This window comes from Kwoniella shandongensis, chromosome 2 (genome assembly GCF_008629635.2).
Source record: "Kwoniella shandongensis chromosome 2, complete sequence".
NCBI lineage: Eukaryota > Fungi > Basidiomycota > Tremellomycetes > Tremellales > Cryptococcaceae > Kwoniella > Kwoniella shandongensis.
The window spans coordinates 275,878-298,414 of record NC_089288.1 but is presented as its reverse complement, the minus strand read 5'-3'; the positions used below and the strand labels follow the sequence as shown (position 1 = coordinate 298,414).

General features: G+C 48.4%; 5 protein-coding genes across 5 annotated transcripts; 1 reads left to right on the top strand and 4 right to left on the bottom strand.

Annotated features, from left to right (window-relative positions):
* Window positions 1-8,847: 8,847 nt before the first annotated feature.
* Window positions 8,848-10,061, bottom strand: CI109_100802 (uncharacterized protein; the record flags this gene model as incomplete). Its single annotated transcript, XM_032006163.1, has 4 exons — window positions 8,848-9,354; window positions 9,419-9,534; window positions 9,604-9,678; window positions 9,755-10,061. The coding sequence occupies 4 exons, from the start codon at window positions 10,059-10,061 to the stop codon at window positions 8,848-8,850; spliced, it is 1,005 nt and encodes a 334-aa protein (XP_031859557.1).
* A 1,019-nt stretch (window positions 10,062-11,080) lies between these two features.
* Window positions 11,081-12,473, bottom strand: CI109_100801 (uncharacterized protein; the record flags this gene model as incomplete). Its single annotated transcript, XM_032006164.1, has 2 exons — window positions 11,081-11,170; window positions 11,229-12,473. 2 exons carry the CDS (start codon window positions 12,471-12,473, stop codon window positions 11,081-11,083), a joined length of 1,335 nt encoding a protein of 444 aa, XP_031859558.1.
* A 2,415-nt stretch (window positions 12,474-14,888) lies between these two features.
* Window positions 14,889-18,659, bottom strand: CI109_100800 (uncharacterized protein; the record flags this gene model as incomplete). The annotated part of the gene is made up of 18 exons (XM_032006165.1): window positions 14,889-15,097; window positions 15,149-15,233; window positions 15,301-15,367; window positions 15,420-15,511; window positions 15,564-15,654; window positions 15,712-15,842; window positions 15,908-16,057; window positions 16,119-16,571; window positions 16,627-16,819; window positions 16,874-16,928; window positions 16,982-17,036; window positions 17,089-17,322; window positions 17,382-17,411; window positions 17,469-17,576; window positions 17,634-17,763; window positions 17,824-17,939; window positions 17,996-18,186; window positions 18,254-18,659. 18 exons carry the CDS (start codon window positions 18,657-18,659, stop codon window positions 14,889-14,891), a joined length of 2,796 nt encoding a protein of 931 aa, XP_031859559.1.
* A 374-nt stretch (window positions 18,660-19,033) lies between these two features.
* Window positions 19,034-20,538, top strand: CI109_100799 (uncharacterized protein; the record flags this gene model as incomplete). The annotated part of the gene is made up of 7 exons (XM_032006166.1): window positions 19,034-19,040; window positions 19,105-19,519; window positions 19,673-19,864; window positions 19,961-20,060; window positions 20,139-20,232; window positions 20,311-20,402; window positions 20,467-20,538. The coding sequence occupies 7 exons, from the start codon at window positions 19,034-19,036 to the stop codon at window positions 20,536-20,538; spliced, it is 972 nt and encodes a 323-aa protein (XP_031859560.1).
* A 139-nt stretch (window positions 20,539-20,677) lies between these two features.
* CI109_100798 (uncharacterized protein) lies at window positions 20,678-22,497 on the bottom strand (the record flags this gene model as incomplete). The annotated part of the gene is made up of 4 exons (XM_032006167.1): window positions 20,678-21,306; window positions 21,364-21,529; window positions 21,647-21,918; window positions 22,056-22,497. The coding sequence occupies 4 exons, from the start codon at window positions 22,495-22,497 to the stop codon at window positions 20,678-20,680; spliced, it is 1,509 nt and encodes a 502-aa protein (XP_031859561.1).
* Between the last annotated feature and the right edge of the window lie 40 nt (window positions 22,498-22,537).

Below are 22,537 nucleotides of genomic sequence, written 5' to 3'. Positions count from 1 at the left end.
ACCTCCTTCCCTCGCTTTGGGAGACACAGGGCTCTTTGCGCCGGGCACAGCGTTTACATCGTTCATCAGGTCCTCTGATGAGGTGCATGTCCTCATCAGTGTCTCTTCTTGTGTCATGAGTGAGATCCATCTTCACAAACATACCCTCTTTCACATTCCGTTTTGCTCTTATGGCAAGACATGCACGCTTTGAATGGCTTCCTCCTTGTAGGATTGGGTAAGCCCAGTCAGATGTGAAGTTCAAACAGATGAAGTAACACTGAAATTTGAGTTACTGACTTACTTGCGAACTGTCCATAAACAATCAATGTCCTTCTCTATACAGCGAACACATTTTCCTATCTCCGCACTGACGTGGAAACATGTATCAATGTTGTCCTCCTTGTCCAAGGCCCAACTACTTTCAGACTCACTTCCAGTCACACCGGGCTTTGTGCTTCCTACAATCGTCACATGCAATTGGACCAAGAGCCCTCTTTTTCTTGCTTGAACTTGAAGGAGGCTGGCTAGAGCTTGAGGTGGTGTATGTACCGAGATCCATTCTGTGTTGTAGTGTTCACGGTCTCTGTCTACCTTTGCTTTGATAAGCCAACATTGGCCGCCTCTTAGGCTAATTCACTCACAGTGAATTGTGTGTCTTGAAATGATCGAATTGGCAGTGCTTGGTCAGATTTGTTGAGCTGAATTCTTTGAGGAAAGCAAGTTGAAAAAGGGGAAGAAAAGCCAGCAATATATGCCATTCTGACCCATGGTTAGCCTCATTGTATCACTGCACCTTTCAGACTCTGCCTGTCCTTTGTTCGTAAGTTGTGGGGATATAATCAGAAGGCCCACATCTGTGACATGTTGCAGATCTACCCAGTTTATCCTTTGTTGATACACAATCATGGCAAGCATTCTGAGAAGCCAATTTCTGTAACATGTTGCAAGTTGTCTTTCTTTTGGTGGCCTGCACAGGCTTTGAAGAGCACAATCATCAAGCACAGGTAATCAAATCAACTTCTGATGATTGGACCACAGAATTGGGGTAAGAAAAATCGGACATCCATGCAAGACTATTGTCAGGGGTGTCACACCGACCAGCCAATGACCAAGATTTGACCCAAAACAGTAGTGTAGATGTTAAGTTTGCATATGTCAAAACACTTAAGGTTATAACATATATACAGCTAAGTCGAGACTGATCGGGTGAACTACTAAGATCGTGGCCACGGTGGCTAAGTTCATGTACTACGGCGAAGACTAAAATCGAGAATCGCTGGGGATTTTGTTCCTTCATCTATATCCCTTCGCGATTCTCGCTTGTTCTCGGTTATGTTCATGTTCCCGGTTGCCAATCGCTAAAAGGCCATATTCTGGACTCACATGTATTGGTAAAGAGCTAAGATTCATGGTACGACGATGTGATAGTTCTAAATTCGTATGAACGCGTCGAGGCTTATGAATTACAACAAGTTTCATGGCATGTTCGCGATGCCTTCGTGATTATCGGTATATGGTCGTGACAGCTATGTGCTGGGTCACAAGTCATAAGTATATGACAAAACATGCAGGATTGTACCGCCGCTCATGGCCCAATGCACAGGGTTGGCAGTCTATACCTTATTCTGTGCAATTGACTCTTGGTCAAACTGATCTATCTAAGCTGATCTACATCCAGCTTTTCCTCCAACTTCCTCTCATCATGCCATAAATCGGGCCCCAGGGATGGCAAAAACAAAAAGAGTGTTGATGAAGCAAACAAACAACTGAAATGTTTAGTGTGGATCTGCCACCAACTCTTCATGATAGGTCATTGACATATTGTCAACAAGAGCATGCTGGTACCATTCAGACACCATTGTTTCTATGAAAGTCCTTCAGAGTAGCTATAAGGTGGCCCAATGCCAGATTCTGGTAATGATGCTTATTCCTCAAGCCTGAATGACCAAACTTTTATGTAGCAGCACTCTGTATCAAGGGCAAGGGTGAGGTAAAATGAGGATGGGATGCAGTTGATTGCTGCACAAGAGAAGTCTTTGCTTGAATTCTGCTAGATCTCACCAGCTGATAGGACTTAATCAGCAGATACCTTGTAAATGTAACATGGCCCTCATGACACACTCACCAGACTTGCATATGTCATACATGCATATGTCGTTGAGCTCCATTGTGACATGCAGCTCCTTGACTTGACACTTTCATTCACAAAACGAGAAAAAAAAAGAGATTTATAGGTTGAGATACTTCTCTGCCAAGAATGAATTAGACTCTGAATGATCAGCTGAACTATGCACACAGGGATCTGGTATCTCCTGGAGTGGGCTTCCAGGCAGAGCTAATGCTGGAATCTGTTGTTCTGCTTGATCCTTTTGACTGTACATCTCCAAAGAGTGCTGCTTGAGATGCTCAAGCACATTGCTGTGACACTGTCGATCCACATCACTTGATGTCAAAGAGAGATCATGGGATCAACAGTGTCAGGGATATTTGCAGCTGGTACTATGGCCATTGCACCAGGGCTTTTTGCAAATGAGTAGGAATCATAGGAGAGTGTAGGGACAGCTGTAGGACTTTGAGTGCCGGCTGTTGATGTTTGTTCTCGCTTGGGTGTCAGATGAACAGCTACCGTTGTGTTATAGGGTGAAAGGTATGTATCTGCAGGCTGAAGAGGGACAAATGAAGCAATGTTTCCTCCAAGGTATGATGAGGCATCTGACTGGATTGTGGAAGCACTGCCTAGAACTGTTGGGGAGGGAGTAAGCTGGCTGTATTGGGATGCCAAATTGCTGCTGGAAGCTACCTTCCACCTGGAGGATGGTGGTATTGGATGGTCAGCACTCATATTTCTCTAGGTAGTTTGGGTGTGCCAATATGTCCTCTCTACCTACTTTTCACCCCAATCTTTGACTCCCAAACACTCCATGACCAAGTTGTTGGCCTTGCACATTTCACATGCTTCATAGCGCCTGGTGTACCCACATGTCAACATTACCCTTTTTCCCTGCAGGAAGTTTGTGTTGCCATACCTAATCGATTTGATACAAGGAACATGATGGAAACTACAATACTTGCATGAAGCTGTAGATATGCAGTCAAGGCTCTTTTTGGTGCACCGAACACATTTTTCAGTAGAATATGCTTCACTGCGATGTAACTCCCTGTTGATTTTGTCTTCTTTGCCCAAAGGTTCAATTGGCTTTTCCCACACACATTTCAGCTTTTGCTTTTTGCAGTGGTGACAAGGGACTACCCTGTCTGACCTTTGCGACATGGTGGACTTTGAAGGCGGATGGCTTGGGGCTGGGTTGCTTTCTGGGTGACTATATGAGGCCATTGGGTGTGAGTGTGTGGGTGTGGGTATGGTGTCTGGATGGAGTTAACTAATCTCCTACAAATCATCTGTGGATGTCTCGGATGGATTAACTGCTTACAATCGGTGTGATGTCTAGGTTCGTCCTACTGTTGTTTGGTGTCTATCCTTGAGCAGAAGTTTACTGGGAAAGGACTGGAAAAAGACAGACAAGCCCTACTTACACCTTCTATACTGTGATTTGGTCATCCTTGTCACAATGTTCAACCTTTCAGGTTCTGCCTGTCCTTTGTTCCATACTTTATAGGGACATCATCAGAAGACCATTTCTGTGACATGTTGCAGACTTTTCATACCCTTCCTTATCACAGGGCATCATCTTCAGGAGGCCACTTTCTGCAATACATCATGAACTTGGCCGCCTTGTCACAATAATCAACAAGGCTTCCATCAACGGGGCCCTATCACACTACAGCGGCAAGGTTGAAAGATATTTGCTAAAGGCATCAAGAGGTCGAAGAAGGATGAGGCACTCAGCAAGAATGACAAGAACAACAATAATCCCATGGCATAACCCCAGAGTGAGTATTGTGGCCATGGACTGACTAATTGGTGACTGATATTGTCAAGAGTAATGACAAGGGTACAGGCCATAAATTTCAATCAGGCAATCACCAAGGGAAAGAGTACAGATAAGACAATCACCATTCTCATTATTATCCGCACATCATTGATATGATTTCCCATCTTTGTTGAGTGATGTCATACCAACTCAGAAATGTTATCAAATTTGATCAAGGGATACGATGATTTGTTGAATGATGTTCTGCAACTGCAATGAGAACAGTAAGAGTATCATAAAAACCACTTTGCCACTTCCAAACATACCTCTGACTTTGGACCGACTTTGTATTGACTTGTACCGACATCGTACCGACATCGTACCGACATCGTATCACATTCGTATTGACATCGTACGAGACTCATTCCAAACTCTGCAAGAGCTATCCAGTATTTTCTGTATTGCCTATTGACTACTTCTAGTCTTGCACCGCAGCTAAAAGGTATATAAACCAGCACCTTCTGGCCATTAGTTATTCTTCTCCCCAGCTATGGATTGAATTTAATTCCCACATCAAAAGTCACACAGTCTGCTCAAACTTGACATCTTGTTCATTTGGGTCCCAATCCCATTCCAGTACCTCAATGACTTACAGTCCCACTACTCCTGTTGACAAGCCAGAGACGCATCCTTATTGTAGGACACCCAATGAAGATAAACACTGATAGTCCAATAGCAACCATAACAGATGTGTGATTGTGAATGTGTAAGGAACATTATCGTTCAGGTTAGCACAACATCCTTGGGTATATATAGCCAGAATTGGGAGTTCCAACAGAATCCTGATTATCGTGACCTTAGTTCAATGCAATGCTTGGATAGCGTAGTTGGCCACTGGCTAGGCAGTGCGTTATTACACTGCTTCCAGAAGCCAGACATGATACTGTGTTGTTGAGCTTCATGCACCATGGCTTTTCAATCTTGGTAACTTCTCCCAGCAACACAACCCTCTCCTCTCATCTGCTTCCAATCACCTGACATCTATATACATCTGTTTGCTTTGCCTAGTCTACCACATTCCTTGTGTATCAGTAAGGAGGTTACCTTGATTGGTGAGTGTGCGGGTCTCTGTGTGGTGCTGGAAGCACAGGGTATCCTTTCCCAGGTTGTTTGATATCAAAGCTGTCAGTCATCCCAGTGCTTGTGTCATACCCTGGACGAAGAAAGAAAGGAGTGAAGTCAACAGGCCTGGCATGTAATTCTTCCATCCAGTCCTTGTCCTTGGGGCCCACTTCTATTGGTGGCAAATGGAGGCTAATTGTAGATGCCTGCGCTTTCATGGGGTCTGAATGAGCAGTAAACTCAGAGCTGTAGGAGAACGAATCATCACTTGCTGCAAGCTGAGAGTGATCGGATAGGGCTATGCTGCTTGCAGGGCAGGAGGATGATGCTGAGGGCATTGCATCTGTGCTGTATGGTGCAGTATCTTGCACACCCTGTACTGTTGGCAGGGATGCAGGATCAGTCTCCTGAGTGGAGGAGGGGAATTGATGTGCTCCCCTGCGGCTGAATGAGGAAGAGCCTATCAGATTTACATTCTCCCCTTGCTGGTGTAGTCCTGAGATGTTGGAGTATTGCAACTCACCTGTATTGTTTCCTTTCTCTATGTACACACTCCTTATTGAGCCTTGTACATTGTGAGCACGCATTGGGATACCTGATGTGCATTCCAGTCAGCATCATTCTCCTTCTCTTCGGAAGGACTCGTGTTATCATACACATACTTTCTGTCACAATGCTGTCTTAGGGTGTAGCAGGCAGTGCAAGCTTTGCCATAGCCAGCGTCACTGGTGCTGCCTTTTGAAGACCTGTGGCTGGAGCCTGAGTTGGTGGTTGCTTGACCTACAGTTGGGTGTGTGCTCATCTTGGGCCTGTGGGAGAGGGTTTCCTGCTTTTTTCTTATGAGCTGGTGACCTTCCCCCAAAATGACAAAGAGCACTCTCAATGATACATAACTCACAGTGGTTGAGTGATATGTTCTTGTGTTTCCTTGCAATGTTCTTGGTTTCTCACAAATTGTACAAGGTAAAGAAAGAGGACCAAGAGCAACATCAACTATGCCACTTATATTTGCCGTTACCAAGCCTCAAAATATGTGTACTACTGTCCCTCCTTTTGATCTTGGAAGGTCCTGTATTTGATGACAATGATGTCATTGAACCAGAAGGCTATTTTCTGCAACATGTTGCACAAGCTGATCTCCCTTGTCCATTTTGAAGGCTTTTCCTTACTGTCTATCTGTTTGAGCATGGCAGATCCTTTGCCACAATGTCCATGACAAACAACAATTTAAAAGGTGGAACTTGTTGAAATTATGCAGAGCTGGTATCCCTTGTCCATTACATCATATTGATGCTTATCAAACTAGGACATCATGTCATATTAGGTTATGCAAGTTGCCTAGCAAGAGTGAAGAGGTTGTGTGATTGGGAGAACAACAAGGGGTTTGTAAACGTGAGACCAGGGGACAGTGAGGGTGTTGGTAGCTGGTGTAAATAAGATTGCAATCTTTACAAGTGTTACAAGGATGTAACAAATAGAGAATAGGTGAAGTTCCTAGACAAAGTGTGACACTGGTACAGAGTGGTTATCAGAGGCGGGTCTGTTGACGAGCCTTAGCGGGGAATACGGGTTACGAATAGCACAAAGTCCTGTACCGAATTGTACGAGTCGAGTACCGGGTGTACGAGACTAGGGGTTGACTAGCAGAGCACTGTACTGGTACGACAGTAGTGAACTAGACAGAGGAATATACATTCGTCACAGGAATAACTATGTACGAGTCCTGTGCTCATGTATATAAGTACCAATGATGCCACAAGAACCGTGGGAACGATTAGTCAGTCGAATCGGTCATCTCCTACGACGGCATTTGCCGGCCCGATGTCGAACTGGTTCCCGTTGGCTGGCGAGTCGAACTATTCGGCGGCCGAGTCGAGGTGTCACGACATGAGTCGTTCGCTCAGTTGTACTGGGTCGTGACAGTGGTACAGGGGGTGGTCATTGACCATAACGGTGTTTGAGACTTGTTGTAGGATCAACCCCAGTCAGACTGCCGATTGTTGGATCCCACCAACTCCTGCAATGTTAGCAAATTGGATCTAGCTACAAAAATGCACCAAAGTACAGATAACAGACTGATTTATAACCGCAGACCATACACACATCATAGAATTGTCAGACCACATATAGACAATACTTTACCTCCTCTCATGTGCTGAACCATATGTACACCTCATTGTAGCAGAAAATCAATAGAGGTTCGGTGACCTTTATTGAGGACCCAATCATCCCCATTCCCAGTATAGGGAGGCCCATGTAGCATACTGTAACCCTCAATCACTGTCCCCTTGGAGGGACAAGGTCCATGTAGCATGCTGTGACCCTCAATGACTTTCCCCTCAGAGGGATGAGGAAATGCAGTGGTGGCTGGGGCTGTGGCTGGAGCGGAGGCTGAGCTGTTGGTGGGGTATGGTTTTGAATATTGCACCTGTGATTGACTGTTGTGGGTCCTATGCAGACCAGTTGAGGTGCTGCTCCACTGTGGGATTTGTGGTTGTGGCCGTGGTCGTGGGAGAAGTGGAGGATTTCTTGACATATCAGTTCTCCTTGTCATGGTGTGCTGGACATTGCTCATGGTCATGCTTGTTTGAGCGTTGGTGTGTCCACTCACATGGGTGGTGTTGCTTTGAGAGTGATTTCTTGCAGTCCAAGGGAAAAGAGGATCAGAAATATCAGGAAGAGGATCAGAAATATCAGGAAAAGGAAGCGGTGGTGGTGCAGGAGGAGGGGGAGGAGGAGGATAAGGTCGGTGGGGAGTTTGGTACACTTGGGTTGAAGTGGAGCTCTCACTCCTCATACTTTGAGGCGGACGACGAGCAGCTGTACCCGTTTGTTCCGAAATGGACGTCCGTTCCCTCCCAGAAGAGTTGGAGTTGGACTTTTTTGGACGCGAAGGTAATGTGTAAGGTCCACTCCGTTCCGCTGAGTTTGAAGCTTGTCTTCTTGGGTTTCTACTGCGCGACGAGGGGCATGTGCCTGACATCGATCGATCACGAGTGCTTCGATTGTCATCCCTATATACAGTATGAGTAGGTGAATAAGCTGCTTCGCACAGAAACGTAGACATCTCAAAACAGAAAACTAAGACTTACTCTGTCTGCGTGCTGTGTCGGGAATTCTGTCCGTAGCAGTCCATCGTTTGACTGGTTTGTCGTTGGCAGCACCTGTTCTGCTTCCCTACTGTTGTAATTAAGTAGCGTGAGATCTACGAGAATAAGTTGAATTTCGACGAGTACGAGATGTCTGAACCACACAAGATCGGATACCATGTAACGAACATATAAGTAAGGCCGCTGAACAGTTCGCTGCCAAAGAGGAGCCACTCCTGGCTACCCACAGAAGCGGTACGAGAAGAAAGGACCTGCCTAGGCCTGTCTCCTCACACCTACACCCCTCTCCCTTGCACGACCGCCGTAGAAGGCAACCAAGCCACTTCCGAACAACAAGGGATGTGGTCTTTGCAGTCGAGGAAGGTGAAGGAAGAACTCGATTCGAGTATACAACCATCTGTTATGAGTGCTTGCAATGCTTCGTGAGTGGAGCCGGCACCATGAAGCTTGAGTATCAGTGCTACTGGCGCTGGCGGTGCTACTACCTTCTTCTTCACGGCGTGATCATCATTACTTGCATATCGCTTCGTGAGCATATTCCAAGTATGTAGTATGTAGAGCCGAGAGGGTGATATACAAAGATTGTCCCTGGGGTATATGATGGTATGTAAACGCTGTAAAAGCGATCTCCTGGATCGTCCGTTCAGAACCCAGCTAAGAACGTAAGAGAAGTAAGAAAAAAAGAAGGTTCGTAAAAAGAAGACGTTATTTCACATCATACGTCAAGTATCCTATTGTCCATTTTGTATCTTCAAGTGCGATTACGCCCTTCCGCCAGCAGCTTCGACGACGAGTTGACCGTACTGCGCGACGAGACCGTTGAACGAGGCAAGGTTGTTGGCTTCAACAGCGATCTGAGCTGAAACGCCACCGTGACCGCCAGAGGCAGTACCGTTTGATGAGGTACCAGTCACGGAGGTAGAGTTGTCAGCGAGGGGGAGTGTCGCTGTCGTCGTGGAGTTGTCGGTCTGAATCACGGCGAAAGGATTTGTAGAGTTGGCCGCGATGGTGCTGGAAAGTGGGGAAGAGGTGATGGTTGATGAAGCGGCGGAAGAAGTGGATGTGGATGTGGAGGAATCAGTGGCGGCCGGTTGAGACCATTGAGAAGTCGATGAGGGGATGGCGGATGATTGAGTGGAGGGAGCGACCCATTGCGAGGTAGATGATGAGGGGGCGACCCACTCCGAGGTGGAAGTGGTGGTAGGTGCGACCCAGGTGGATGTGGGAGGGGTGTAAGTGGACGTGGGTGTGGTGGATGTTTGTTGGGGCTGGAGAGGGGGTTTGCAAGTCAGTACACGTGCCGTTCAACTTGGTCTGGGATGCGAGACTCACCTGCTCGCCATCGAACCACCATGTAAGGTGGACAGTACCAGCGTCTTGGCCGGCGAACTGGGTGAACAGACCAGGAGAAAGATCGAGACTTCCATAATCACAAGTGGGACATTCGTCTACACAGGGTCAACCTTTATCAGCAACGGTCCTATTGTAAAAGTGGTAGGTCTTTGCGTGCGACTCACCAAGAACTTGAATACCGCTGACGACCTTTGAGTCGACTTGGATAGAAATGTATTTGAAACATTGAGGACCGGGGTCTGTTGAATAAGGCAGCTCACATCAGCACGGATCTTTGATACGCGTCGTTGAGTGAGGAAGGAAGAAAACACTCACATCCACCACCATATTGAGCCGAGTTCATCGCGACCATGAAATCGTTATCGTGCGAATACTGACCACAAGCTCCCAAACCTGTGTAATAGAAGGTACCGACACCGGTATAACTGTCCCTCTCTACCAAAGTCCTGTTATCGAAGTGATGTTCCCTCTCGACGAGTTCCCTCTCGGTGTTGTCTGAACCGTGGACATGTTCGAAATTCTTTCGAGCGCGTTCGTGTGTCGAGTGTCGTTTATGAGGAGGAAGATGGGAAGCGAAAGCGAGGAGAGGGAGGAGTTGGACAAGGACCAATAAGGAGAGCATGTTGACTGAGTCGAGTAGTGGAATGAGGTTAGTCGATCAAAGGAAATCGATGATCGTGTTGTTTATCGTGGTTCGTGGTTCGTTTGTTCGTTGGTACGTCGATGTTTGACGTCAATGTGGTGGTTGTAAATGAGTGTGGTTGTGGACGTTGTCGAGTCGATCGTGAAACTGTGTAGTTAGTAAGTTGTAAGTTGAATGAGTGTAATAGAATGAATGCAGAAGAGAGGGAAAGTGAACAATGCGCAACGTATGAAACTCGGTAACACAAAGGACCTACTCGTCAAAGGGGAAAGGGAAAAGAACGAAGGGGGTCAAAGCGCACACCATACACCATACAGCATACACGCCTCTGCACAGACCCAAACACCCAAACCACTTGGCATCAGTTAATACCGTCCCTTACTGCACAGTTCCCACCAAGCAAAGAGCACAGCACACTGCAGCACCACTCGGCATGGAAAGAGGGAAACCTGTCCATCGGATAGACATGCAGGATAGTCTAAAAGTGACGACGACGTGAACATGTCGCATGAGTAAGGACAAGCTATTCCCTCTAATTCCCTTTTTGTCACGGTGTGTTGTTGTTTATTTCAGAAACACGTCCCTGAACATACAAAACAAAAGAAAGCAAACACCACAGAACCAGGTTTGTGGCACTTTTTTAACGGGATCAAATCTATTACAGTGATGTGGCAGCAGCGCACTCGAAGAATTCGCTGAAATAATCAAACTCCCAATTCCTTACTGCTCGTACCCGCTGTCAGAGGTATCACTGCATCCAAATCTCACATGTATCTCCACGTCCTACAAAACACGATCCGTAGTAGTAACAAGGTAGGATATATAATTACACTTCAAGAACGTGTAGAAAGGAAACTACCTATTACACCGTCAATATATCCAAAATCGAATTGTGTGTGTGTGTGCGTGCGCGTCCAACTATAATGACAACTTTTTGTTCCTATTCCAATTTCCACCGTCTTTTAAGAAACAGATCAATCCCACATCGGCGTTGTCCGTCAGAACCCTTCAACCGCAGGGTTCTGGGGTTGTGACCATGAACCGTTGACGAGCTCAAGACCCAATCCTACACCAGCACGAATCGCCTTCTACAAGAAAAGCACGAGGTCAACAGTTGATCACGATATCGGTTCAAAGGTAACTCACCTCGATGTCAGCAAGCGATGCAGGAGTTTGTCCACCACCGTTGCCCAAATTGGGGTACTTGTTTTGCTGAGGGAACATGCTCGCAATCAACTGCTGTGTAAAGGCATCGCTCTGAACCATGGGGTTCATGGATTGTTGTTGAGCCTGTTGAACCTGACCGAACATGGTGTTGAAGGTATTGCCTGCCATAGGGTTGAACGGTTGTTGCTGATGAGATTGACGGTGGAGCTGAGCTTGTTGCATTTGCTGGAGGTAGGCGAACTGCTGATGCGTGAACTGGAGCGGGGTGACCTGAGACTGAGCCTCGGACTTGGCTTCGACCGGTCCGTTGATGCTATGTGACGAAGCAGGCGACGGAGTGTGCGTGTACATCGCTTCGATGGTCGAAGTTGCAGGAGTCAAAACGGTGGAAGGACCTTGGTTGGTAGGCGAGCTAGAGGCGGAACCATACATCATCGAGTTGCTTCGGCTGGGAGCACTGTTGACTTGAGCAGCGTTGTTGAGACCGAATCCAAACTCGGCAGACCAGTCGATGCTGTTCAAAGTCGCAGCAGTAGCAGGACGCTCGGCAAAGGCCTGAGCGTGGTTGTACAAGTTCTGCACAGCGGGGTTTGACTCGAGTTCAGTGGAAGACCGAGGAGTGATGAGACCGTTACCAGCAGAGATGTTGGTAGCAGCTTCGAAGCTCTCGTTGGCCATCTCGTCGTCGTCGTTCTCGTCACCGTCGCCGCCCATAGAAGCGAAGGATCCAAAGATCTCCTTCTCGACGTCGGCGATCTCCTCCATCTCCTCGATCCAAGAAGACTGGGCTTCCTTGGGAGCGTAGCCGTTCACCTTCCTCCATTCGTTGACCTCGTTGAGGAGTTCGTCGCGCTCGGCAACGGCCTGCTTGAGGAGCTTCGCAGCGAGGATACGCTGGTTTCTCTGGAAGTTGAGATGAGCGATCGAGCCGTTGACAATGGCGCTCTTGCTTGGTCGTCGAGACGATGCGAGGGAGGGGAGAAGTCGAGCGAGTGACAAGAACTTGGCGTTGAGGGTCTCACGTCGAGCTCGCTCGATGGCGTTGTGCTGAGATCGCTTCTCGGCGGTGTTGACACGCTTTCGCGGCTTGGATGCGGGCTTGGGTTTCGGGTTGGGGTTGGTCTGAGGGAGAGTCGTGGTGGGAATAGAGACAGTGGCAGTGATAGACTCTGAAGGGGTGTTGACCGAGGTCGGTGACCCGGAAAGTGGTGAGAAATTGGCCATGATGTCGTTAAATGTTTCTTTGCTGTATATGTTCGTTCGAGACGAGAACGATTATGTGTCTATCGATACGTTCGAGTTGGATTGTGATGATTATACTATTGGCTGTTTATTGTCGTTGAGAGGAAGAGGTGCCGCGAGACGAGTCTCAAACGTGCACAAGGAGGTCGGAATGAAAAAGCGTGGGAAGGCGTTATTGACCCAGCTTGAATGTCGAGTCCGGATAGGCGGACTGGTCGATTCGTTGTTCAGACAGACGCAAGCGAGGGAAGATGCGTTGTATTTGAAGTGTTTATGTTAATGGTTGAATGGGATGTATACAAGGGTTGGTAGCGGGGAAGGTTGCTGGACTGGGTCGCGAGCTCTGTAGGTGGTGCATTAGGTATGTGGCGATTGATGTTTGTTAATAGGATAAGGATTGGTGATGGGATGACAGGTGGAGTGGATGCAAGATAGGATGGGAAATGACGAAATGTCAGCGGTGTCGATCATCAGGAGAATTCCCACGGCCCGGGCGATACAGTTGTGATCAAGATAAGGAGAGAAAAAAGAGACACTAAAGATAGAAACAGAGAAGGTAGTTGTGGAGCGTAATAAGGTTATCGGAGTGAGCCGTTGCCGACGGCGATTGTGTTCTTGGGTGGGGTGGGGGATGAGGAGTAGGTATAAAGATGGGGAATGAGGAGTAGGTATAAAGATGGGGAATGATGGAAGAAGGCTAGCTTGGTAAGAATGAAGGGAATGAGACTAGCAAGCAGGGGTGCTAGACTTGGCGAAAGATAAAAGAAAGTAGGACTAGGAGGGGATTGATATGTGACTAGTCGGTCGGTCGCCGCACCACAGATAAAAGCGTCTCGCTCGTGCGAGGGAACTCCTGCTCCCCTCGCATTTGCCACTGCTTTCTTCTGCGATGACAATAGACATCGAGATGCTGATGCTTCTCCACGATGGCCGACTAGTCTCACACCAAGTTTGGTAGTACATTCCGCAAAGTGGTCTGCTTTTTCCCACACTCCACTCCACTCTCCTCACACGATTGACCGAGCCCGCACATCGATTGATTATCAAGACAGCGACTCACGAGCAAGCGGTATCCAAAATCACAGCCTAGGGGAACGTAGGTCGACGACGAAAGGTCTGAAGGTTGAAATCGAGCAGTGCTTCGACGAGTTTTGATCTTTGTTGGTAAAGAACAAATAGAAAGAGAATCGGTGAGAGGTGAAAAATGGACAATATACAGTGGGACCGAGGAGGGGGGGGTGGTTGCTTGCTTGGTGGTGGTGGTGGTGTTCGGGCACCGCTTGCTTGGTTGGTTGGTTGCTTGGTTGCTTGGTTGCTTCGGGTTGCGTGCTTTTACTGGTACGGTGGGAAAGGGTAGAGAAAAGGGAAAAAGGGGAATGATGTGTCCTGCTGGTCCTACGTAACTGATTGATTGATTCTACTCATTCAGGGAATATTCTCGAACAAGGAGAAAGGAGAAAACGGGAATTTTTCTCTCTTGGTTTTCTGTTTTTTGCTTCCACAATTTGAAAATGCATAAAAAAGGCGACTTTACCGGCTCGCTATTGTTTGTAAAACAGGGTGAAGCACTTTCAATTTCTACTTTGGGAAAGTATGTTGCAGAAAACCGGGTATTATAAGACAACGAGGTACAGATGTAAAGGCGGGGTGGTAGGGGGAGAAAGGGGGAGATTGCAAGGCACAGACAAATAGCAATATTGATGCCGGACAATACGGCGCAGGTCAATCAATAATCAAGGATTGAGAAATGAACAATTGAGAGTACGTGCGAGATATGATCATCACACTGCTCTCGGCGATGACATCTTGGGGCAATGACGAGCGGCGCATGCACTGAAAGACCCCACACTGATAGTTAGTATCACAGGTGTGAGCAGTGAGTGGTGAGTGGTGACTTGATGTCCAAGATTCACCCTCAAAGGACGACGAATCAATCAGAGCACTCACCCCTAGTAGTCCGACCATCACGGGATAGACCAATCAGACCAATCTCATTACGCAACTGTCATTAAAACCCCAACATCGCAACGATAAGGAAGTCAGGAGTTCATTACAAAAAAATCAAAAACATGAAATGGGCCGATCATCCTTTCGATTTCTTTTGGTAATCAAAACAATTGTGGCTGTTTTACATTTTCCCTATTACCTTGTGCCTTATAGGATTTGGAACCCATAAATAGACTAGTGCGATGCGAGTGACCACCCCTTCTCGTTCTCGTTGATTGCGGATTGCTGAAAAGCGGGCCGGATCACGACGAACTCCGCGCCGGGTCGGATCAACTGCATTAATGCAGTTCATCCAAATCACGTCAGATAGCAAAATAATTCATGCAATATTGCAAAGGTAGATGATCCATCCCTAAGCAGTGCCACTAACCCCGAGCTGTACATACAGCCCTACATCAACGCAGACATCTTGATATTCCTTCTCACCGCCGAGAGAGATCCTTCATGGAACTTGTATTTCGCCACAAATCTCTTCTTCATCGGTGGTTGTTCCACAGGAAGGGGAGAGGTCGAAGCTGAAAACCCAAAGATAGATTTAGCGTGGGAAGGTTTTTCCAAATGAACGGGAGGCGCAACAGCTCCTGTCCGAAGGGGCGAGACTGAGACACTCCCACAAGTAACAACAAGATAAGAGAAATGATGTCACTTACTCTCGTCAGTCGGCTCTTGAACAGATAAGAGAATGCTCGGTGTTGTTTGAAGTGACACTTGACGACCAAAGAAGTCGGTTGCGGGCTGTTGAAAGTTGTTGACGTCGTTAAGCCAGCTGCATACTGTGGATCCGACCTCAAACGGAACTCACCAGGTCTGCCTTGTCAATCTTCTGTCCGGTCGGTACTCCTCCTGTTCCTGGCATTGACGAGGACGACCTGCAACCAATTTTAGCTCGGCGCTCTCGACATGCTATTTTCGCGCACTCACTTCAAACCATAAGCTCGCGAAAAGGAGTCTGCTCCTGTGCCTGTCCCTTCCGCGCCTGCCGCACCGCTTCGTCTCGCAATTTCCGCATCCATCTGTGTGATACCGTCAGCGACCTGTCGATGACTCGGCGCTGCTAGGACTTACCGCTTGAGCGACAAGTTGTCTGACTGCGAATCTAGAAGCAATGATGTCGTCTGCCCTCTTTCCGTCGTAGTGGACAAAGACATCGATGGGACTGAGTGTCGACACGGTCTCAGCTCGATTTGCAACAGTAAACCAAATGCACACTCACGGCTCAAGCCTCATCATGGGTTGGCCGTTCTCGCCCTTCTCCTGCCAGAATTGCAGACCAAGAGGAATCATGAGCTCGACCAAACGGGACAGGACTGCACGTTCCGCTGGCTTGACAATGTTCGCATTGACCTGATGTTACGGCACAAATTATGAGCTGAATCCCATCACTCTTCTCGCGAACTCGAGTGACTCACCGGTTTCAGCGGTGGTGATATGATACGCATCAGAAGCGGGATGAGTTCGGTGTAAGTGGTCGTCGTCAAGAAGAGCGATCTCATGATTGGCGGGATGAGGGCTTTCATGTTGGTAGCGATCTCCTCATTTGCTATACGAGCTTGATAAGACTGTGAAGGACCGACGAAGTGGTCAGCTTCTGGCGTATTAAAAATGGTGGATTGCACATACCTCGTAGTCCGCCTTGGGCCATTCAGTGGGTTTGGTGTTGTTGGCCGGGGATGCCAAGTGGCTGTACCACGCAGTGATCGCGTACGGCATGTATCCCATAAGTTCCCATTCCTGACTATCTCCAACTTTCGTCGCCAGTCGATCATAATACCCTAGCCAGTCGTGTACCTTGCATAGGTTACCCAATGAAGCGTCCATCGGTTTGAGATTCGGATAATGTTCGAAACAACCTTGAACGACTTTGTCGTAATCGCCACAAGCTTGTACTTGGAACGATATCCGATCGACGTATCGCCCATCGTCGATTCCAATCGCTCTTCGACGTTGTTTCGCTGCGATTGGGATGAAGAGCGAATTCCAGACTGATTGCAGTGTTGTACCAGAGTCTTTCAGTCCAACGGACGAAGATTTGATCGCCTCGTCGGTCACAGCGGATGTTTTGGATTTGATGAACTGTGAAGTGGATGGGTCAGCTTGCGCCGACTCTTGGATGTCAAGTTCAGCTCACCTGCAGTGTGTTGAGACAACTTCTAACATCGCCACTCGTCACATCCACCAGTGTAGTCAACACTCGCAAGTCTGCGGACAGGGTTTCTCGATCGCAGATCTCCCTGAGACGCTTGACGAGGAACTGTGCTTGTGGTTTCCGGAACCGAATGATCCGCGCGAATGGTCGGAGAGGTCGCAGTGTTGTGGCGTAGCTAGTGACAGTTCTGTCAGCTGATGGCCAATGAATCGCACGCTCGGGAGCTTACAGATCGTTACAGATACAGATGATCGGTCGTCGGAGCGGTTTCGCGGGAGTGTTACCTACGAAACAAGGTAAGTTGGCGACTCTCGGATGAATAAGGCTTGTGACTTACTCTTCTTCTTGGCGGGAACATCTTGTATGAGTTTGATCAAGCTTCGTACGAAACTCTATCCCATCTCGTCAGCAGAAACACAGTCTTCTTTCGATACGTGGACTCACAGCATCGCCACCACCACTAGCACCGTCAATCTCATCGATCACCACACAGGTCGGCTTCCCTTCGCTGGCCAGACCTGTACCAGACTCGATTGCATTCTTGATCCTAGTGGACACTGTTGCAGCTGATCGATCGTCCGATGCATTGATCTCGAGAGTTCGGTAGCCCGCGTGTCTAGCCACGATGTGTGCTAGGGTTGTCTTTCCGTACCCCGGAGGACCAGACAGGAGAAGTATCTGCCGTAAGTCGAGTCAGTATTTTGAGATGAGGGCAAGGGAGGGCAAGCTGGACGTACTCTTTCACGTGGTCGACCAAGCGGATCGTACTGCATCGCAACGGATCAGTTTACTTCCTCCTACCGTGACAAACGAGCTGAGCGTACCACAAAGTTTTCCGATTCTTCCACCTTTCGCTTCTTTCCAGGCAGAGTGCGCTTGAAAACACACTTATCCCATTCCTTCAACCAACCCATGACTTCTCGGTGGACTCGCTGCAGACCGAATGTCAGCAATCGGAGGCGATACGAAGCACACAAGTTGCGACTCACGTCTTCACCTAGCAGGTCCGAGAATTTTTTCGGTCTGTACTTGTCCACCCACATTGTCGAGTTGATGCTCGTAGCTGTCAAGACACCCCTCTCCGCCCGTCGTTGCTCTTCGTCATAACGTTGTTGCAACCTGAACCAGAATCAGCTTCTTCGCCACGCCGTTGCATGGCAGATCAGAGGGATGACTTACTTGATAGCTTTTTGTTGCGATTTGAGCTCATCCACCTCTGCTAACAGACGATGTAAAGGTACGCTCAGAAGATCACCAGCATCCGTCTTTGTTGTCACACCTTTATGTGTTCTCGTCTGCAAACATTGATCAGCTCAGCCCAATTCACGATACAGACGAGCATGATACCTACCGTTTGGATAACAGGTGGTTTTGGTCTGTTCCGTCTTTTGAACGAAACCATTTTGCCTTCCGCTGTTTCTGCTCTTAGGGTGGGGAGAGTACAGATGTCGAGGTATGACTCGAACATTGGTAATGGGGCAAGATCGATAGGCGAGGCTTCTCTCTCTGGCGGAGGCGTGAGAGCCGGTCGATTTCGAGAAGCTGTTGCCAAGTATTAGCTATCGTGATCATTCGAGCACGATAAAGTAAGAACGACATGGTGACTTACATGAAGCTACCGGCTGGGGTTGGGATGGTCCATTCATCCAATCATCTTGTGATGCACCATTAGGTGCAGACTGTCCAATGTCCCGAGACGAAGCAGCGGTATTTCTGGCCGTATTCGAAGTGGACCGCAACTTTTCGCTCTCCCTCTCCATCTCCATCATCGCCATCTCATCCTCATCAAAGTCCGAACCGCCCAGCGAAGGAGCCTCCCTAAACTCCCGCGGAGAAGTATCTATTTTCCCCCATGAGTTCCCACTGGCATTACCGACCACCTCGTTGGTTATGGGATCGACGTCGAGTGATATGTCGGTGGATACCGGTTGGGGTGGTGGAGGGAAATCAAAGTCGAATATATCTGTGGGTTCGAATACCGGTCGAGAGGACGAAGAAGTGGTGGGATCCGACATGTCACAGCTGTCTTGTCCACGGCTTGGGTGACAGAGATTCAAGTTCTGACGAGGTATGTATGCTCCAGTCGATTCGACCTGAGCTTGACGAGTCTGTAGCAAACAAAGTTGAAAGTCGAAATGATGAAATGATGGACAAATGATTTTACGCGACGCGTCTCATGTTTCATTGAATCCAGCGAATTATCAGGCACCGTATTCTTACTGCATCATCGTCAACTGCCACTTTATCATTGCCTAATGTTCATCAAATACACATCCTTTCTTCCTTTCTCTCTCCCATTGCAAGTCTTCACATCTGATGGTTCATCATCGTTGAGGTCTGAGGAGCAGCTTCGGACTCATACAGACACTTCTCTCTTACTCTCACGATCATGGCGTGTGAGTGCACTCTTGCCTTTGATCCGACCTCCACTTCGCTAATCCACCTGCGCTTTCGCCACAGCCAAGAAATCAGCTCCTCGTCATTCTGAGCCTGTCCACAAATCGACAACAAGGTCCAACGCATCCGCTCGAAAATCGAGGAGTTCCGAGCCTGTTCCCAGCACAGTCGGCAATAAACGCAAAGCAGCTCGATTCGAAGATGATGACGAGGGAGTTGAAGAAGAGGAAGAGGATCGTATGGAAAGTGGTAAAGGGGGTACTAGAAGCAGAAGTGTGAAGAGCAAGAAAGATGGAAGGAAGAGATTGAGGAAGGCTGAGTCAATGGATGACGAGACAGCATCTGACCAAGACGAGGAGGAGGAAGAGGAGGACGTGCAGCGAGTCAAGGCGGTCGAAGAGGAAGCGGAGGAAGAGGAGGACGAGGAAGAGGAGGAACATGTGGAGAACCAGAGTAATAGTCAGAGTCAATCAGCAGTGTAAGTCCCCCTCCTCAGCGCCCACGCTCCATCCTTTCGTTCCATATTCAATTGCGGTACTGCGGAATCGCTTGAATACTCGTACCTCCATTGCCATGATCATCAACACCGAATTTGGATTCTTGGACTGATGACAATTACGCATCGCCACAGGATTGACAAAGTCGTCAAATCCGTCGCTGCTAAGCTGAAAACCTCGAGGAAAAGTAACACCACCACATCGGGTAGCAAGCGAAAGAGCGATGGAGGCCATTCGAAAGAAGTTCAGAAGCTCGATACGATGTGGCAAGATCTGATGAGCGACGTGGAGAAGATGAAGAGCGGTGATGGAGGCTCCGAGGACAGGTAAGTCCGGTCTTACCTCATTGATTGATTGAAAAAGAAGAATGTCCTTCTCAATTATCCTAACAAGTGCTCCGTACTTACTGACCTCGAAAGCAGAGCCAAGACGATTGACGATCTTACATCACAAATGGAGAAGAAAATCGGAAAAGCGATCGAGAGTACCCAGCATGCTGCAGAAAAAGCAGCGAACAGGATCGTGAGTTGTCCACACTGCAAACCTCTCTTGGACCAGTTCTAAAGCAGTGCTAAGCTGATGTCTTCGGTGTTTGAGCAGAAAAATTACATGGCTCTCAGATCGCCCTTTACAGATTTTGTCAATAGCTATCAAGTCGAATTGGTCACAACTCTGGAGCAGAACGAGAAACTGCGTGAGTGGCATGTTCTTCTCCACTGTTGATGACAATACCAAGTTGGGAGGGTCTCAAAGCTGATGAGGTGTCTCTTAGTCGAGAAACGGCCAAATGAAGTGCAAAGCGGTATCAACAGATTCGTCAAGCTGCAAAAGGATAAATTGAGAGAAGGACAACAGAGGGCAAAGGTTAGTTCGCATCGGTTCTCACGCTCTTGATGTGAAACCAACCCTCGATCCGTCACTTTTTCAGGTGCACCTCGACGCGAAAGAAATCATCAGACATAGTCGGAAGCAGTTACGAGCGTCTATCCTTCGAGGATGAGACCCGCTCATCAAACCATTACAAAGCAATCATTCAGTTCCTCACTATTTGTTGTATATATGTTGAGCGATCATCTTCACATGTTGTTTGTACATACTTCCCACTATATGAGGCAAGTTAAGGCATATGCATCGCATCGCTAAAAGTCGTACAGATCAGGTCTATCATGTCTAAGGGCTACTCGCGGTGGCAGACCATTCGCCCCTCCCGATGTTCCGTGAGCATGGTCATGATCATGTCCGTGATGATCATGTTGCGTCGGTCGTTCCCCTACCACATTGCTCACACTGCCCAACTCTTCTTCCCCTCCGAACCTCACCCTCGCACGAGGCTTGCTCGGTTTTTTCTCTCCTTGTGGTCCTCTCGGTCTGTTCATCCCCACTTCGACAGGTGCGTTGATCACTTCTCCTACTCTCTCTACTCCCTCTACCTCCATACCTACACTTGGCTGTGCAGGAGGCAGACTATGTGTTCCGCTCAGAGCGTTATTCACCTCCCCAGTAGAAACAGGTTCTGTCCTTCTTTCTCCTACACCGCCTTCTACACCCAGGTGAACAGTCTCCACTACGAATCGTTTTCGCTTCAATTTGAATCCTAGGTTGTTCTCGCCTGCTCCACCACCACCACTACCCTGACGTTCGGATTGAGAGAGACCAAGTAGTGTGGAATGCTTCAAAGTGGAAGGGAGGAGAGTGTGGGAGGTGGGATAGGAGTGGAGAGTGAGGAGTCCGTGTGTCGTTGGGAAAAGAGGTGGGAGCGTTGGGTCGTCTATACGAGTCGAGTACTGTGTCAATGACAAGAACCGAGTGAGAGGCCACGACTCACCTGCAAAGCCTCTCAGTTCTATACAACCATCAACACACCACGCCAATCGCTTGACGATCTCTTCACCCTTTGGTCCCGCGATCAAGCTAGGTGGGACGGTGATGATCGCCGAAGCGGATTTGGTCCGTATGATACCTCGGAGACCGTGCAAGAAGCGGTGTATCTCCTGTCAATCCAATCCAGAAGGGAACAATTAGCACCGTCTCGTTCGGGAACGATTCGTGGATTGGCGAGCAAGCAGGTTGGTCTGCGTTATCAACCCGGAGTTCACTGTTCAACCCACCTCAATCTCTACGTCATCCCCCCAATCTAATCCGCCTAACTCGGGTATCGTCAACCTCGTCGCTCTTCTCTGATCGGCGTTTGCGAGCTTCTCATATATCCCTTTGAGCGCAGTGTCGAACTTGTTACTTCTCCTAGAGCTGGAGCTAGAACTGCTTTCGGCTTCACTCTCGGAACTGTCAAGGGGGATGTAAGATTGTTGGCCCGAAGTATGGATGGAGGAGAGGACCGAAGGAGGGATGGTGGTTGTGAGCGAGAGTTGGGAGCCGTTGCCTAAAAGAGCAAGGAGATTTATCAGCTTCAGATTGCTTTCGTCGATACGAAAGCTGCCATAGTTCCCACGACCAAAAGGACGAGTCTGAGGAAGGGGAATAAAATATCATAGTCTCCGTCTGAAGCTGACGACTCACCTCCCACTGTCGTCTTGTACTTCCCCATCTTCTCATACCTCCATGCAATCCTCCTTCCTTCCTCTTCACCCATTCCACCCGGTCCACCCTCCCCGCCCTCGGCTTCACTCTCACTCCCATCCCCTGTCCCACTCGCCCCTTTCTCAACCCACATACATCCTTCAACCACTTCTCTCCCTTGATCACTGACGACTATACTCCCCTGTCCTGAGATAAGACCTTGCGATATCCAGTATCGCGAGATGAGTCGGGACCATGCCGAGTGATTATCCGGCGCAAGGACTAAGAACGTTGAGCCGAGAGGTAGACCACCTCCAAGGAGATCGTCGAGTGATGGAAGACCGGTAGGTAAGAGGGGGAGAGTGGAAAGGGAAGGTGAAGGATGGGTACCTGGTGGCGGGGCGAGAGTAGTGGACGGTACGCGACGTGTGAATGATGGCATGGCGTTTTTCAATTGCTTGATGATCTTGTTGCTCAGTGTA